At 41.2% G+C, this 15,419-nt stretch overlaps 2 protein-coding genes across 2 annotated transcripts; both read left to right on the top strand.

Moving 5' to 3' along the window:
* The first annotated feature begins 695 nt into the window (after nucleotides 1-695).
* Nucleotides 696-6,262, top strand: LOC133931840 (5-hydroxytryptamine receptor 3A-like). The gene is made up of 9 exons (XM_062378784.1): nucleotides 696-735; nucleotides 1,826-1,992; nucleotides 2,141-2,185; nucleotides 2,300-2,409; nucleotides 2,521-2,690; nucleotides 3,166-3,326; nucleotides 3,871-4,081; nucleotides 4,173-4,343; nucleotides 6,240-6,262. Exons 1-9 carry the CDS (start codon nucleotides 696-698, stop codon nucleotides 6,260-6,262), a joined length of 1,098 nt encoding a protein of 365 aa, XP_062234768.1.
* Nucleotides 6,263-9,738: 3,476 nt separating this feature from the next.
* LOC133931839 (5-hydroxytryptamine receptor 3A-like) lies at nucleotides 9,739-15,271 on the top strand. The gene is made up of 9 exons (XM_062378783.1): nucleotides 9,739-9,778; nucleotides 11,443-11,603; nucleotides 12,050-12,094; nucleotides 12,221-12,330; nucleotides 12,817-12,986; nucleotides 13,280-13,440; nucleotides 13,519-13,729; nucleotides 13,819-13,989; nucleotides 14,879-15,271. The coding sequence occupies exons 1-9, from the start codon at nucleotides 9,739-9,741 to the stop codon at nucleotides 15,106-15,108; spliced, it is 1,299 nt and encodes a 432-aa protein (XP_062234767.1). The 3' UTR covers nucleotides 15,109-15,271.
* The last annotated feature ends 148 nt before the right edge of the window (nucleotides 15,272-15,419 follow it).

Here is a 15,419-nt window from a genome sequence, read left to right as displayed (position 1 = left end):
ACTTTACTTTATTTGTACAGAAATGATAATTAAGCTTTTCATTAATTAACAAATTGTAAAAGTCAGCATTAAAATGTCTGTGCAACAAATAAATAGCTTGATTTCAAATGAATGAGGGATCATTTAAAAAAACAAATTAATGAATAGAATGTTTAATAAAAATTGTTAATGACAGATAAATTTCTTGTCTGTAAATTATTTTAGTTTTTTTATATTGTTTATATTAAATAGTTTTTATATAATTATCTATTCGTTGATTAATTAAACAGCAGATATAACTGATTATTTTCTTATTGTATAACCAATGATTAATTTATGTTATGACAACAGATAATTAGAAAGTAGTTGTTCTCCATATGCAAGAGCTCGGAAGTTCCAATGTGAAAATGAATAATGTATTATTATATTATTATATTATTAAGTGGACAATGGATGGGAGCAGTAGAAGAAATTGATTGGACTGTGATTATCTGCCCAGGGGGAAAGTGGTCAGTGGTTCCTAATGTTTCCCTCCTTTGGTGTTTCCAAGATTCAGGAAAGAATAAAACAAAGTGCTTGACTCTCAGTGATCAGTGGATCTCTGCCTGTGAGACGAGCTGGAGTTTTCACTGCAGAGTAAAGTTTTTGGACGGCTACACGCACACTTTGCCTTCACACCTCCACCCACACGGTCCTGCTCCTCTGCTGCTGAACTCATGATGCACGTTGGCTTCTTCTGCCTGTTCGTCCTCTCGGGTGAGTTTTCTGAATCCAGTCTAAAGAATAATCTGCTGAAGAGTTAATTCCTTGACATTTTAAAGATTTAATGTCATTTTGAACTCTACAAAGTAAGTGTAAGGCATCTAATGTGATAATAGATCCAAGATAAGGGAAATGGTTTTATACACACAGATGTTTACCTTTTAATGAAATGTTTAGATGGTTGAATTAATCAATTATTAGATTTTTTTTTGAAATCCGCTAAATAACGTCAATCCGCCTCCAGAGTGTCAGACTAAATACATCTGGACAAATCAACAACCAACTGTAACTTCTCCTATTGCAGTCGGATCAAATATCTCTCTTCAATTAATATTGAATTAAAAGTCTGCGAGTGCTTTTGTCTGAATCAGGGTTTTTCAGACTGAGTGCAGCTTTGCCAGGATTCTATCAACATGCATTAGTCTCTGTCTAACAGATGGATCTCAAATGGAGAAGCTATTTAGACAGACATCAAAATTATTCAGTGGTCAGCTGGCTTGCCACCTGTCGCCAACATCCCATCTCTGACCAAAAGTTTTAGATGTTAATATTGTGAGCTGGTGATAATTATATGGACCGCTATCGGAAGTTTGATAAAAGATTCATAATACTCATTTGGACAGACAAGTCTTTTCTATGCGGGGACGAATATTTACCTGCAAAACTCAAAGTGCATCGTAGAAACTGAAACAGAAGATTTTACCACATTTACTGTACTTTTTTGGTCATTTGCTGTATTTTAAAGGCCTTTATATGCAGAGGAATTGTAAATTACATATGTTATTTTCCTCTATCTTTATTAAACAGCTTTGTCTTTAAGTTTGATAGCAGGACTTATTAATCCCACGTTCAGTTTCAGTGATGCTTTCACTCAGAGTCTCTGCTTGTTCTCAAACTCTGAGGTTACACTCGGATTCCAGTATAAAACAGTATATTCAGCTATGATTCATGCTTCTACACAAATAAACATTAAATTAAAACAACAAATTTAATGGATGTCGACACAAACAAAACAGAAAATGTTTCTCTCACATATTTTTACATCATCTCTCTCTCTCGTTTCTTTCTGTCTCCCTGTTTTCAGCCGTGGACGTGGCGTCCTCGGAGAAAGTGTGCAGTTTCCAGGATGTTTTAAACCACCTGAACTTAACCAAAAACAATGAGCTGTTCTACATGACCCGGCCGGTCAAAGACCACAGACTGGCCACTGACGTCTCCCTGGACATTCTGCTCTACGCCATCCTGGACGTGGTGAGTGGATTTTTGTTTCAGGAACTGTTTTATACTTGGCAGGGTGTTAGTCGTCCTTTGTTTGGTCATGAATAAGCAGCTCTCTGTTTAAAAAAGCATTTTTATGATAATTTTGCTGCTTCACACGTATGTTTTTGCTTCTTCATAGAGAGAAACTGACCAGACCTTCATTCCTTACGTCTGGTTGGTCGTGGTGAGTTTTCTTTTTTTTATTTATCCTCTCTTTGTTGGAAACTCAGATCTCCCTCCCCTCGATATGTTCCCTCTCTGCTCATTCTCGACTTTGCTGTTGGTTTTTCACGTGTAGTCGTGGCAGAGTCAATACATTTCATGGAATCCAAAAGACTTCTGTGGTATTGAAAAAGTTTCTATTCCCCAAGAAGTCTTATGGAAGCCGGATCTCACCATTGAAGAGATGTAAGTGGCAGATTGATATTATACTGAGAAAGGGGTTGGATCAGGGTGTTATGTCACTGTTGAGTAGTTTTAAATCAAACAGACCATAAAATCGATGATTTGGGTTTGTAGGATAGAAAAGGATCGAGCTCCTCTGAGTCCTCACCTCACGATCAGCAGTAATGGAGAGGTCAATTTACAGAACGACCTGGTAATGGTCAGCACCTGCAGGATGCACGTCTACAAATTCCCCTTCGACACTCAGAGCTGCAGCCTCTCCTTCAGGTCCATCATTCACCCTCGTGAGTCCCACACGCACAAACACACACACACACACACACACACAAACACACACACACACACACACCGCCAGATTACTACTTACAATCTGTGTTGGGATATAACAAAGTACATTTATGTTTGGCTACTTTTCACTTTTACTCCACCACACATAGCAAATAGCTGTAATTTCTACTACAGAGACACTTTAACTAATGTCAATTGTTTCCAGTAGCATCCCCTAATGGCTTCTTTATTAATATGATGAGTTTTTACAATATCTGAGTTAAAGAAATAAGGCGCAGTGGACGATGTAAGACACCGTTGCATTAGAAAGCTGCAAATGAAAACAACTGTACTTTATTTGTACTTTTACTTCAGTAAAATGTTTGAGTTCTTATCTCACCACTGCCTATGTTACATATTTTGTTTCTTAATCTGCCAACGTCACAGTTTTATGACTGTTTATTCATAATGTTTGTTTATCTTCCATCTCAGTTACGGAAATCCATCTTTTTCACAACTCCAGCTCTAAAGAGGCCACAAAGGAATCCAAGGAGTTCATGCGGACACAGTACGAGTGGCTGTTCAACGATATAAAGATCTACACTGAGACCACCCACTCGTTTGGCTACGACCAAGACGTCATCATTTTCACTGTACGTATCACAGGCTGCAGTTTAATTCAGGCCCCATAGTTGTAGGATTGAATTTTGTAACGGGCACATCCATTAGTCAGAGGTAGGATCTGATGCACCTGAGCTCACACACAACAGTGAGGTCAGGTTGTGCTGGAGGACTCATACCACTGGAGTGCAGCAGAGACGAGACCTTGAGGATATCTAGAGCTTGTCCACTTTGTATGAGCTGCATTTTCTCTCTCTACTTTGTCTTTGCCTTTTTGTCTCTTTCTGTCCTTCCGTTCGTCGCTCTCGTTGAAATGTCACACAGCGTCTTGATCTCCATTTGTTAAACATGACAATTTTAGGAAGCAGGACCCAAGCGCACCACCTACACAAGCTGCAGAATTGCCACAACTAGAATTAAACAGCTGTCACTCAACATGATAGAAAGCAAGAGCAGCTCGTTGCAGGACGACTTTGTGGCCTCAAGCTGTGAACGAGTTTCTGCGGTTGAATCTTTCTCAGACGCGATGCAGGACCTGGAAGATCAACTAACCGATGTTTGAATATCATTTGACAGATCAACATGAAGAGGAGGTCCATCCTCTACATCGTCAACTTCCTGCTGCCCGTCCTCTTCTTCTTGTGTCTGGACTTGGCCTCCTTCCTGATCTCAGACAACGGCGGCGAGAAGCTGAGCTTCAAGGTCACCGTGCTGCTCGCCGTCACCGTGCTGCAACTCATCCTGAACGATATCCTGCCAGCCTCGTCCAACAGGATCCCTCTCATTGGTGAAGGATTTACAGGGATAGAGAATTGTATCACATTTCATCCAGTGTGTAGTTATTAATCTGTATAAATGACATCGCCCTCTCTCTTCAGCGCTTTACTGCATTGGGGTTTTTAGTCTGATGATGCTCAGCCTCCTGGAGACGATTGTGGTGATGTATCTAATGCGGAAAGACTCTGAGCCTCAAGAGGACAAAGCGGAAAAAGACAGATGCCTGAAGGAGGACAAACGAGGCCAAGTCAACTTCCACAACTGTGAAGAAGGTGAGATTCACTGAAGGCCTGAATATCTGCACATGAAGTGTCTCCACTAAGGTCACTGTGAAAAGACGGTAGGTTGAATTCATGTTTTCAGCCCAGAGGACAGTTGGACGCCTGCAGCTCATTACAGCAGCTGCTGTCTGTTATATTGAGGAAACCGATATCTATGAGTGTTTGTAAATATTTCATGTTTCATGTGACTGTTGCCTTGGTGGAGTTTTCACTGACATGCTAGTTAATTATGTAATTGCTAATAATCACTCTTTGTATCTGATGTGTTCTTCCAGAAGAGAAGAAATGGAGTCAATGTGATTTTTCTGCTGATGAAACTCCAGCTGAACAGCTAAAGGTTTGGATTCCATTACACTTTACATATGAACACACGATAGTTCAGCCTTCAACTCATAGACTGTAAAGAAAGACGGACGACATGACGGCTCTCCAACAGTAACAAAGACCTGTCTCCACCATGTTAGCAGATGGGACATGGACCAAACTAAAAAAAGTCAGAGCACAAATAATGACACATCATGACTGACATCCATCTTTGTTTACAGTGTCTATGCACCAGCTACATAACACATAAACAAATTCAAAAGTGTTTTAGATGAAATAACCTGAGTTAGAACAAATAAGTTGTATTTAAATCTGCCATCACTCTCAGAATACTGTAGGGGAGAGCGGGGTAATGTGGGACATTTTTTACATTTGCTCCCCTCTAGGTGAGCTAAAATGACATATCAGTCAAATTTACACATTTGCCATTAATTCAGGATGTTTTCTAGCAATGGAAATGATCAGAATGTCTTCAGGACAAAGGGCAGCGAAAATATGATTGTTTTTAAAAAAGTGGTCTTGTGTCCCACTTTACCCCGGCTTTTTCCACTTTAAAACTACCATAACAACACATGTTGTAATAGTTAAAATCCCGACAGCTAGAATGACAACCACTAATAAAGGACTAGTAATAGAATCATGGGGATTGGTCAATTAAGCACATTTATGATAATTATGAGATATTTTTTTTCTCTGCGTATTCAATGCCACTCCAAGGCCATGGAACTGGTCAGCTAGTTGTTTCAAGTGTTTGGCAAGCTCCTCCTCCTTCTCATCTGTGAATATTCTCTTTGCCTCAGCTACTGCACCCCAGGCTTCTGATTTTACTTTCCCTTTCTCTTTTTTCTTTATGAATCTGTTGAGGGTTGTCTTATCAATATTTCTATCCCTTCCAGCTTTTCTTAAGGACTTCTTTCCTTGCATGACCTCAGCGGCTACACTCTCCATCTCTGTGAGGGGTGTTTGGTCCCAGGTTGTCTTCCTGGTGTATAGTTTCTTGGCATGATGGCTTTTCTACAATGTTTATGACATTAAAAATAAAACATATATGATGTAGTATAACACTAAAATATGTCTAAGACTAATCTTAACTTGTTCTTCATGGTGCACACAGCATTTGTCTCACTTTACCCCACAGCCACCGTTTCAGAAAAAACAACATCTCTTATCAATTCAGGCTAATCTTCAGCTAGCATCAACCACATGGTTTTATATGTTGTTCATCAACATGTATGATATACATTTTTCTACCTGATTCAATTTGTTTTGACACAACAGTTGATTAAGTTCAAAGCAAGAGAATTTACTTTTACATGCAAAAAACACATTGTTGTGAAAAAACATACTTTCCACAGCACCAGCACCAACTTCTCCTTCATGGCAAGGGGGGGATGGGAGGGGCTTGAAAACATGATGGTCACATGGCCACAAATGTGTCCCGTTACCTAGATACAGGGGGTGTCTCACATGACCCGATGTCCCACATTACCCCGCTCTCCCCTACTGATAAATGTGTACGTCAAACCTCACAGCTGACGATACGTTTGGGTTTCCCGGTTTCAGCTCAGCAGCAGCCGGATGGCTGACGGGTCCCCGAGCGGTGAGAAGCTCACTGATGATCTGAGGGAGGCGGTCGAGACACTGACTCTGCTCCTCAACAGGAAGGAAGAAGCTAAACCCGGCTACTGGACCAGATTAACTAGAATCATCAACAAAGTCTTCTTTGTTTTCTATCTCACAGCTGCCACGCTGTTTTTAGTCTTTATGTTCTTCCACTGGTACACAGGACATTAATTATTACGTTATACTGATGATCCCTGCACATCTAGTTGGATTAAAGGTTCAGTTTGTAGAATTTGGTGACATCTAGTGGTGAAGTGTCATATTGCAGCTAAATACCCATCACATCACCTACCAATTCTAGGGTAAAAGATTATTTTATATTCAATTACCAATTATCAGATTTCTTTCACCTAAATCTTACGAACTGGACCTTTACCTAATTATATTCTACCATTTAGCAGTAGATTTACATATTTGAAATTTAACATGTACATATTATAAAAAATAAGCATGCCAATGATAACAGATTTGCATCATACATACTGTGTCAGGTTTAGGTATACTCATAAAGCATGAGTCTTTCCTTGTTGTCTGCATCTTCTGCATCTTCATAAAGCTATTTGCTTACATTGAATAAAAGTCCTGTCATGTAACAGACTTTGTAATAAGTGCACACCAATGCCAAGGCCCAAGAGTCCCCTCTACATGTCTGATACTTTATTATTCCCTATAGGAGAACGGTGATTATCATAACATTAAATAAAGTGAAAATACTCCTGGATCTAACCCCCTGATGTGGATCTTTTGTTTCTCCTCCACCCAGGGCCGGCCCTAGCACATTTGGCGCTCTAGGCAAGCTTCAGTCCTGGCGCCCCCCAACCCTAACCCCAAAAAAAAATATTTTTCAAAACGATTTCAACGAAAACTTAATATAAAATGATTTCTATCTTCGTCGAAGTTGCTTGAACACACACACTATAACCATAAGCCTCAATGTGCTAGCATGTTCCGACAACACCAAGGAGGTACGTACCTCGATTTTTGCATCATGTTACCCTAATGTTAGATACATTTTTTTTTATGACAAAATATTGGTTGGAGATATAAGTAATGGGTCCCAAAATTATAATATATCTGTAGAATACAGCATGAATGCAGCAGCAATAACAACACGGAGCCTTCAGTTCCACATCCAGACTGCATCTTATTCAAATTAAACACAATTTCAAGTACAAGCATTTCTCTGAGTGAGACTGCATTTTAAAGTGCATAAAACATACATTCAATTATTATGGTGTGACTTTCCTCCAAACATCTTAATATACATTATCATTCATAAAGAAATATAAACATTTACAATAAAGACCTATTGAACATTAGCTTATAACTGGTCTTTATAAGGCACAATAGCAATACATGAATTACAGAGTCTGTGTGTGTCGGAGCTGAACTACACACTGTAAAGTAAACAATATACTATCGCGACCCGCCTGCAAGACGACGTGCAGGTATAATAAACACCTATACACGCGAATGTAGCCCCGCCCACCTAGTGTGCGAGTGTCTCCCCTCACTGCCCAGCGGAGCGTCAACACGTCTCAATGACACCTGTGGTGATCAAGCGAGGCTTTAGGAGCTAACGTAGGAGACTCTAAAGGCCAAATTATACTCGTGTTGCACGGACGCACGCATGCACGCAAGACACGCAACACGCCCCTTTCGAGCCCTCTGGCGGCTTGCGTGCGTCCGCCAATTTTTCTAAACTATACGACAAAACGACGCGAGCCTCACGCAGCCCGCAAGGCTTGTGATTGGTCGGGTTACTACATCCAGTCCGGAGTCTAGTTTCCGGTTTCATGCCCCACAATACGCGGAAATCACGGAAGATTTAAAAGAACAAATATGGACCAAATAGAAGAGCACTTGGCAGAAGAGATCCGAAAGTATGACCACTTGTATAACCCGTCACTGACTGGCCGATTTGTCCGCCAGAAATAGGCTATGAGGAGCCGGAGTGGCGACTATAATTAGGCCTTCCACCCACTCACCCACTACTAACTGAAACATGCTTCTGCGTTTTCACGGGCCCGTAAGCGCAAGAGCCCTTCCGGGTCCCTTACGTGCTTATGCATCCCTCCTTACGTGCTGACGGGTGTCGACCCCCTTTTCTAAAATTTACGGCAAAGCTCTGCAAGCTCACTCAGCCCGCAAGGCTGTGATTGGTCTGCTCTACATCCCTTCTGGAGCTGCATTTCCGGTTTCATGCCCCATAATACCGGCAGAAATAACGGAAGATTTAGAAGAACGAATATGGACCAAATAGAAGAGCACTTGGCAGAAGAGATCCGATAGTATGATCACTTGTATAACCTGTCACTGACTGGCGGATTTGTCCGCCGGAAAAAGGCTACGAGGAGCCGCAGTGGCTATGTAAATAAACAATCGACGAAGAAGAAAGAAGGCGTCTCTAGGTCGTCTTCGACAAAAAGCATTACTCCGCCTAGTGTTCTGGCGCGGAATTGCTTTGTAAGACGCGCAACGGTTGGGGAAGCATGAAAACGAGTCTTGCGCCACAGCGGCGTGAAAAGACGCAGACGCAGTCGCAGAAGCATGTTTCAGGCTTTACAGGATGGATGCAGCAGCAGTAAAGACACGGAGCATTCACTTCCTCATCCAGACTGCACCTGGCAGGTGGGCGGAACCCCCAAAGAGACAGGACGTGGTTAAACTGCTCCCGTTCCAAACGTTCCTCCTGAGCGCTGCTGTCATTTACTGATTTCTCTAATGAAACTACTTAAATTACTGTAAAATTAATTAAATACAATATTTTGGGTCATACCACATATAGAAGGGGGCGCAAAAAACCCTGCCTAGCAAAAAAAGAATAATGTTTTTTTGGGGATTTTTTTTCGCCCGGCGCAGTTTTTGGCGCCCCCCTCTGAGTGGCGCCCTAGGCAACCGCCTATGTCGCCTGTAGGAAAGACCGGCCCTGCCTCCACCAAGGTTTATGGTAACTACTGGTTTTGGCGTTATCCGGCTAATTAACATAGAGAAACGAACAAGCATAGACAACAGCATAAACCTCCCCTGAGGAGGTGTTTAAAACCAGGAGAAATGTATTTAACGTGTATTTTGAAGTTTTAGTTCCGTCCACTAACACGGAGGAGGCAGGGTTTATTCCACAACCAGCCACCAGGGGGCAATCGAGACGCCTTGGAGGAGCAGTCATGTTGTTCATATTTATAAAACAAATGGCCTGACACACAACAAATGAACCAAAGAGTGTGTTTGAGTGTGTGTGTGTGTGTGTGTGTCTGTGTGTGTGTGTGTGTGTGTGCGTGTGTGTGTGTGTGTGTGTGTGTGTGAGAGAGAGAGGAATGGTCCCTCACTTTGCCCCACCCACTACCAGTGTCCCACTAGTGTCAACACATCTGTTCAGTTTGCCTCCATCGTCTGCTGCACACGCGTGTCACACACTCTGATGCATCTGAGGCCAGAGATGCTCGGTGGCGTCCTCCTCCTCCTGCTCGTCCTCTCAGGTGAGTCCTGAGGCGTCTGAGTCGATGCTGATTATCCACCTTATCCACGTTCTCCACAGGCCTCGCTGTGAACAGCTTTTAATTGAAACTGCTCTCTCCCTCGTCTGTGGTCAGTCCGAGCTAATGCTTCATTTTTAAAAGCTTCCTGTCGTGAGTGACTCTGAAGAAGTTCTGCACTTGATGCATTCAAGGTGTTTTTCTAGTTATTTCTTCATTACAATCGACAAAGTGAAAATATCTGATGTAAGAATCAATGTTATCTGGATCTTTTGTGGACGTTAAACCCAGAGATAAGAATCAAACGAGGAATGGAAAAGGAAACATTCAGTAAGGCACACATATTCATATTTTCTTGTATTTTCGGAAATTTTTTAATTCGTAAGGATTTCGTCTTGGCGGCGGAAGTGTCCGTGCTCTTTGGTTTGCTCTCCTGCCGCGCCTTGTGTTTTCCATGAAGTATTTTGAATTAACTCAAACTAAATTATTTATTATCGGGTCTATGTGGGATTTTCGTGGTGGTTCCTCGCACAGTTTAATTACGTGGAGACTGGGAGTTGGGTTAATTGGAAACCAGAACAAGCTGTTGGGTTGAACGGTGTTTCTACAGAGAGGAGCAAGCATTTAAATAAAGACTTATCAAAATCAATACTGTTTCCTGTCAGTTAAATACAAAACAGTTAGAAATACAAGAGGAAACTGCTGGTTTAGCTTTGAACAACATGTATTAGTTTGACGTGGACGTAGCAAACATGTCGAATATAATGATAACATTTATTTTGTTGCAGTGTCCTCACTGTCGCCAACATCCGTCCGTCTCATAATGGATCCACGTCTTCACAAACGCTGTGTATAACTGCAAAGGTTCACGTTTGGGATGAATATTTAATGACGCAGAAGACCGCTTACAGGACTGTAAAGCTGCACTTACTGGTCTGTGGTTATCCAGCGTCTGAAGTGCTGATGTTTCCCAGACATTTGTTCTATCATGTTCACCTCGTTAGTGTTGCTTGTTACCAGGCTCGTTAGCAACAGATTCAATTATATTTCACTCAGAACCACAAACGTCATGGTGGCGCTACAGGTAAAAGTCAGAGGATCCCCTAAACTGGTCAGGATTCTTTGTCCGGGACCCAATCATTTCTTTATAGGCACCATTTAAAACATGCAAAAGATAAAACCTACAATGAAGCGTGTTCTTCAGGGGTGGCGGTGCTCTGTGGCTCAGGAAGTGAAGCGGGTCGTCCCCCTGAGCAGAATGTAAGTGGTTCGAGCTGAGCTGCAGGTGTGGGCCTTCCCAGATGGGCCTCTGGGGATGATGCATAATAAAGAAGCGTTGCTTGTAAGTTTGTGTAAATGTGACTTTTAGCATAAAGCACTTTGAGTGTTTAAAGTGACGGGAAAAGCCATAGATGCAGCTCATCGATTTCTAAACAACAGGAAATTGACAGAACGCCTCTTTGATTCCGCAGCTTCCTGCGGTGTGTGTGTGTGTGTGTGGGGGGGGGGGGTTGGGTGCCTTGGCCCCCGCTGTGTGGTGGGCGTCGGCTCCTATGTAATTTTAGGGTCCAACAAATATCATTGCAGGAGAACGTCACGGGTCAAAGTTCACCAAAGTTGCCCCTGGTGGTCTCCGGTGTCTGATGGTGAATGTGTCTTGTTTGCAGGGGGGGCGTCCGCTGAGCGGAACTGCAGTTATCAAGAGGTTTTAGACCACCTGAACCTCACCGAAAGGTCCAAACTGTTCTACATGAACCGACCTGTTAAAAACTACAAGACGCCCACAGAGGTCCACCTGGATTTGCTGCTCTATGCCATTCTAGAAGTGGTAAGTGGTCATTGTAGCTGTTTAATGTCCAAGGAGGTTGAATTGGTCTGTTTTCTCTGTTTGTCTCTCACATCACAGAATCACATTATATCTGGTGGCCATTTATGTGCATTTCCTATATGCCTCACATTAGTATCATCCTGTCTGTGGTTAGGAAACGAGAGCTTTCAAATGAAGATTCATGTTTTATAATTTATTGCAATAAGTTCATGTTTCCACTTGCCTGGAGGGTCGATAATGAGGTTATAATATCCTGACAGGAAATAGATTTACTCTCGTGATATTATGACTTTTTCTCAATTTGACAATAGTCTCATAATCTCATTATATTGTTTTTCTTTATAATAGTATTCGGAGACAATGACGATCTTTTTTATGTTTGACCTCACAACCTTAAAACTCTGCAGTTTCAGCAGATTTTTAACTCGTGTGTCTTTTCCTCGTAGAAAGAGAAGGACCAGAAATTCGTCCCTTACGTTTGGACCACCATGGTGAGTTCCCCTCGAGGACCAAAGGACTTTTGGACTTCATGAATTCCTTCTCTCCCGCTCTGTTGGAAAACTCTGATGTTGCTTTTGTCCGGTAGAATTCTTCCTTTTGCTTTTTCTCCTCTGCAGTGGTGGCAAAATGACTTCATCAGTTGGGTTCCCGATGAGTTTTGTGGTATAAGCTATTTGTCCATTCCTAATGAATTAATGTGGAAGCCAGATATCACGATTGTGGAGATGTAAGTTCTAAAGAATGTGCACACACACACTCACAGAGCCCATAATGACTAACTTAACTTTGAGTAATTATCATTTATTGACGTTATTTAGTTGCAAATACTAATGTTATTTCATTTATGTTTTATGTCCGTTAATATTATTAGAATGTCTTTTTTTATTTATTTTTTTATATTTGCTTTTATCTATTTTATGGTATTGGTTCTTCAGTACATTTTGAAGCACTTTGATCTGCTATGACCAATATTAAAGGTGCCAAATAAAGTTTGATTAACTGATTGATTGATTAATTGATTGTACAGGAAGGTGAATGAGGTATTTGAAGCACTAGGTTCATACAAGAAATCCAAAGGAGTAGAGGGATTAAGACGTGACAGTAATTTCCGCATCTTTGTTTCAGTTGCAGTCAACACAGTATACTGGTCATAGTTCATTGTGTACTTTCACTTGTGTAGAGACGCTGTGTGTGTTTTTGTGTTGTCAAACAGGACAGAGAGGGACAACGCCCCTCCCAGTCCTTATATCACCCTTACATCTCAGGGTAACGTGGAGATTGTGAATGATCAGGTCCTGACCAGCACCTGCAGGATGCAGATTTACAATTTCCCCTTCGACACTCAGAGCTGCAACCTCACCTTCAAGTCATTCATTCACTCTGGTGAGGATGGACACTTGTGTCAGCTGTCAATCACAATGATTCACCCCATTTCTATAACATCAAATATCTCATTAAAACCAAAAACTACGAGCATGAGCACTTGAACATATATCGGTGGGATGATACCTAAAAATGACAGAAACCATCTTTGAGAAAAACGTGTAGCTTGTCCTTTTTATTTGGTCCCATCCACTAACATGGAGGAAATGTTTGACCGACAATGAGGGAGCCACGTGTTTTTCTTTTAACTAACCTAATTAAAATCTTCTTTTGGTGTTTTTCTCCCACTTGAGACGAGGAAATCAAACTGGTCCATCACCTCAGCTCTGCAGAGATCACTGAGGAGTCTCGAGACGTGATGAGGATCCAGTCTGAGTGGCTGTTCATCAACATCACAGTCTCCAGCATAACAGAGAACATTTATTTGCACAACCAGACCTCGGTCATTTACACAGTAAGTGGAACAAAGCTGCTGTTTGAATTCTCTCTTTCTTCAAGCGTATTGGTCAATCAGCTGAACCTAACTCAACAGGTCAACATGAAGAGGAGGTCGGCCCTCTACATCGTCAACTTCATCATGCCCATCCTGTTCTTACTCTGTCTGGACTTGTCCTCCTTCATGATCTCGGACAGCGGCGGCGAGAAGCTGGGCTTCAAGATCACCGTGCTGCTCGCCATCACCGTCATGCAGCTTATTCTGAATGAAATTCTGCCATCATCGTCAGACAGGATTCCACTGATCGGTAGAGAATCTCACAATCTTCAGCTCATATCAGTAACAGCACATTAGTAGTTCTTTATCTGTATAAATGACGCGGCCCTCTCTCTTCAGCGGTTTACTGCATCGGGGTTTTTTCTCTGATGATGCTCAGCCTCCTGGAGACGGTTTTGGTGATGTATCTGATCGAGAAGGACTCAGCGCCACGAGAGGACAAAGCGGAAAAAGACAGATGCCTGAAGGAGACGGAAGAAGAAGGCAGAAGCCTGAGGGAAGACAAACGAGGTAAATCCATCTCATTCAACTGTGAGGAAGGGGAGAATTGTCATTTTATATATATATATATATAGAGAGAGAGAGAGAGAGAGAGAGAGAGAGGGAGAGAGAGAGAGAGAGAGAGAGAGAGAGAGAGAAGGAGAGAGACCAATTTAAAAGTTAATAAACAGACAAGAGCATGGTAAAGTACTAGTTTCTACTGATTTTCTACTTGAGTAAAAGTAATTAGGTATTTCCTTTAAATATACTCAAAAGTATTCTGACTTTCTCCCCATATCTAAAGTAGTTTGGGTGCTCTGATTGGATGAGTCAACCAATTCACTTGCTGTCACAAAAAGAACAGTATAAAGTATTGTAACTAAGTAAATGTTCTTTATTACATCCCACCACTGATGGAAAATTGTTTATATGAAACAAAGCGTTTCGTGGACTTTTGACTATGATCAGGATCTATTTGATCATTATTTGTATGTCTATGATTTGAATTTGACGGGGAAACTGATTCATTGTTTCCACGTCACGTCATGTGTACTAACCATGTTTTTTCTTTGATGCATCTTTTCAGATTCAAGTAAACAGTTTTACTCATACCAAGTTCGGTCTCTTGGTAAAAGGGCTTCAGAACCTTTTGGTTTCCAAGAGGATAGAGTTAAGTTTCACGCTTTTATAATAAAATCATAGAAAGTACTGATGTTGTGCAGTGATGTCTGGATGGAGTTTTAATGAGTTTTCTTTTTTACATGGATGATGTGGATTAACTTAGAGCAGGATAATAATCATATCCTCTAAAAACGGAAAGGTTCTTATAACGAGATATCAACAAAACTAGGAATATCAAATGCTTCTGGTGCCTGACATTGGTTTTAATTGTTAACCTCAGTCTACTCTTTGTAAATTGCTTTTCAGAATAGCAACAGCCGACTGATGGAGGAGAGTCACGTCTCAGAAAAGCTGTTGGACGAGATAAAAGCTTTGACTCTGCTCCTGAAGAGCAGAGGAGAAGAACCGAATCCTGAATACTGGACCCGAGTGGCACATAGAGTCAACAAGGCTTTCTTCGTGTTCTACCTCATCTCTGTAGCACTATTTCTAATCTACATGTTCTTTAATTGGAACTATGACCTGTAGTTATAGGGCATGTATATTAAAAACACAGAGTTAGAGTTTCTGATGCAGTAAGAGTGTAATGGGTTGTACACATCATAATCCTCCTGAAATGACTGGTATTGATGGGAATCATATATTTGACATGTTATAAATAAAGTAGTTTAGGAATCCATTAATACCTATACTATTGAAAATGAAGCATGTATGTTTAAGCAAAAATGTATGTTACCCTCATAGATATACACTCTATGTGTCCGTGTGCATTGCTTTTTTATTCACATTAAAGTGAGAGGAATGTTTCCATGTGTTTTTATTATTACTTAGAGAGCAGA

Source organism: Platichthys flesus, chromosome 20, assembly GCF_949316205.1.
Source record: "Platichthys flesus chromosome 20, fPlaFle2.1, whole genome shotgun sequence".
NCBI lineage: Eukaryota > Metazoa > Chordata > Actinopteri > Pleuronectiformes > Pleuronectidae > Platichthys > Platichthys flesus.
This window is presented reverse-complemented; position numbering and strand designations above follow the sequence as displayed.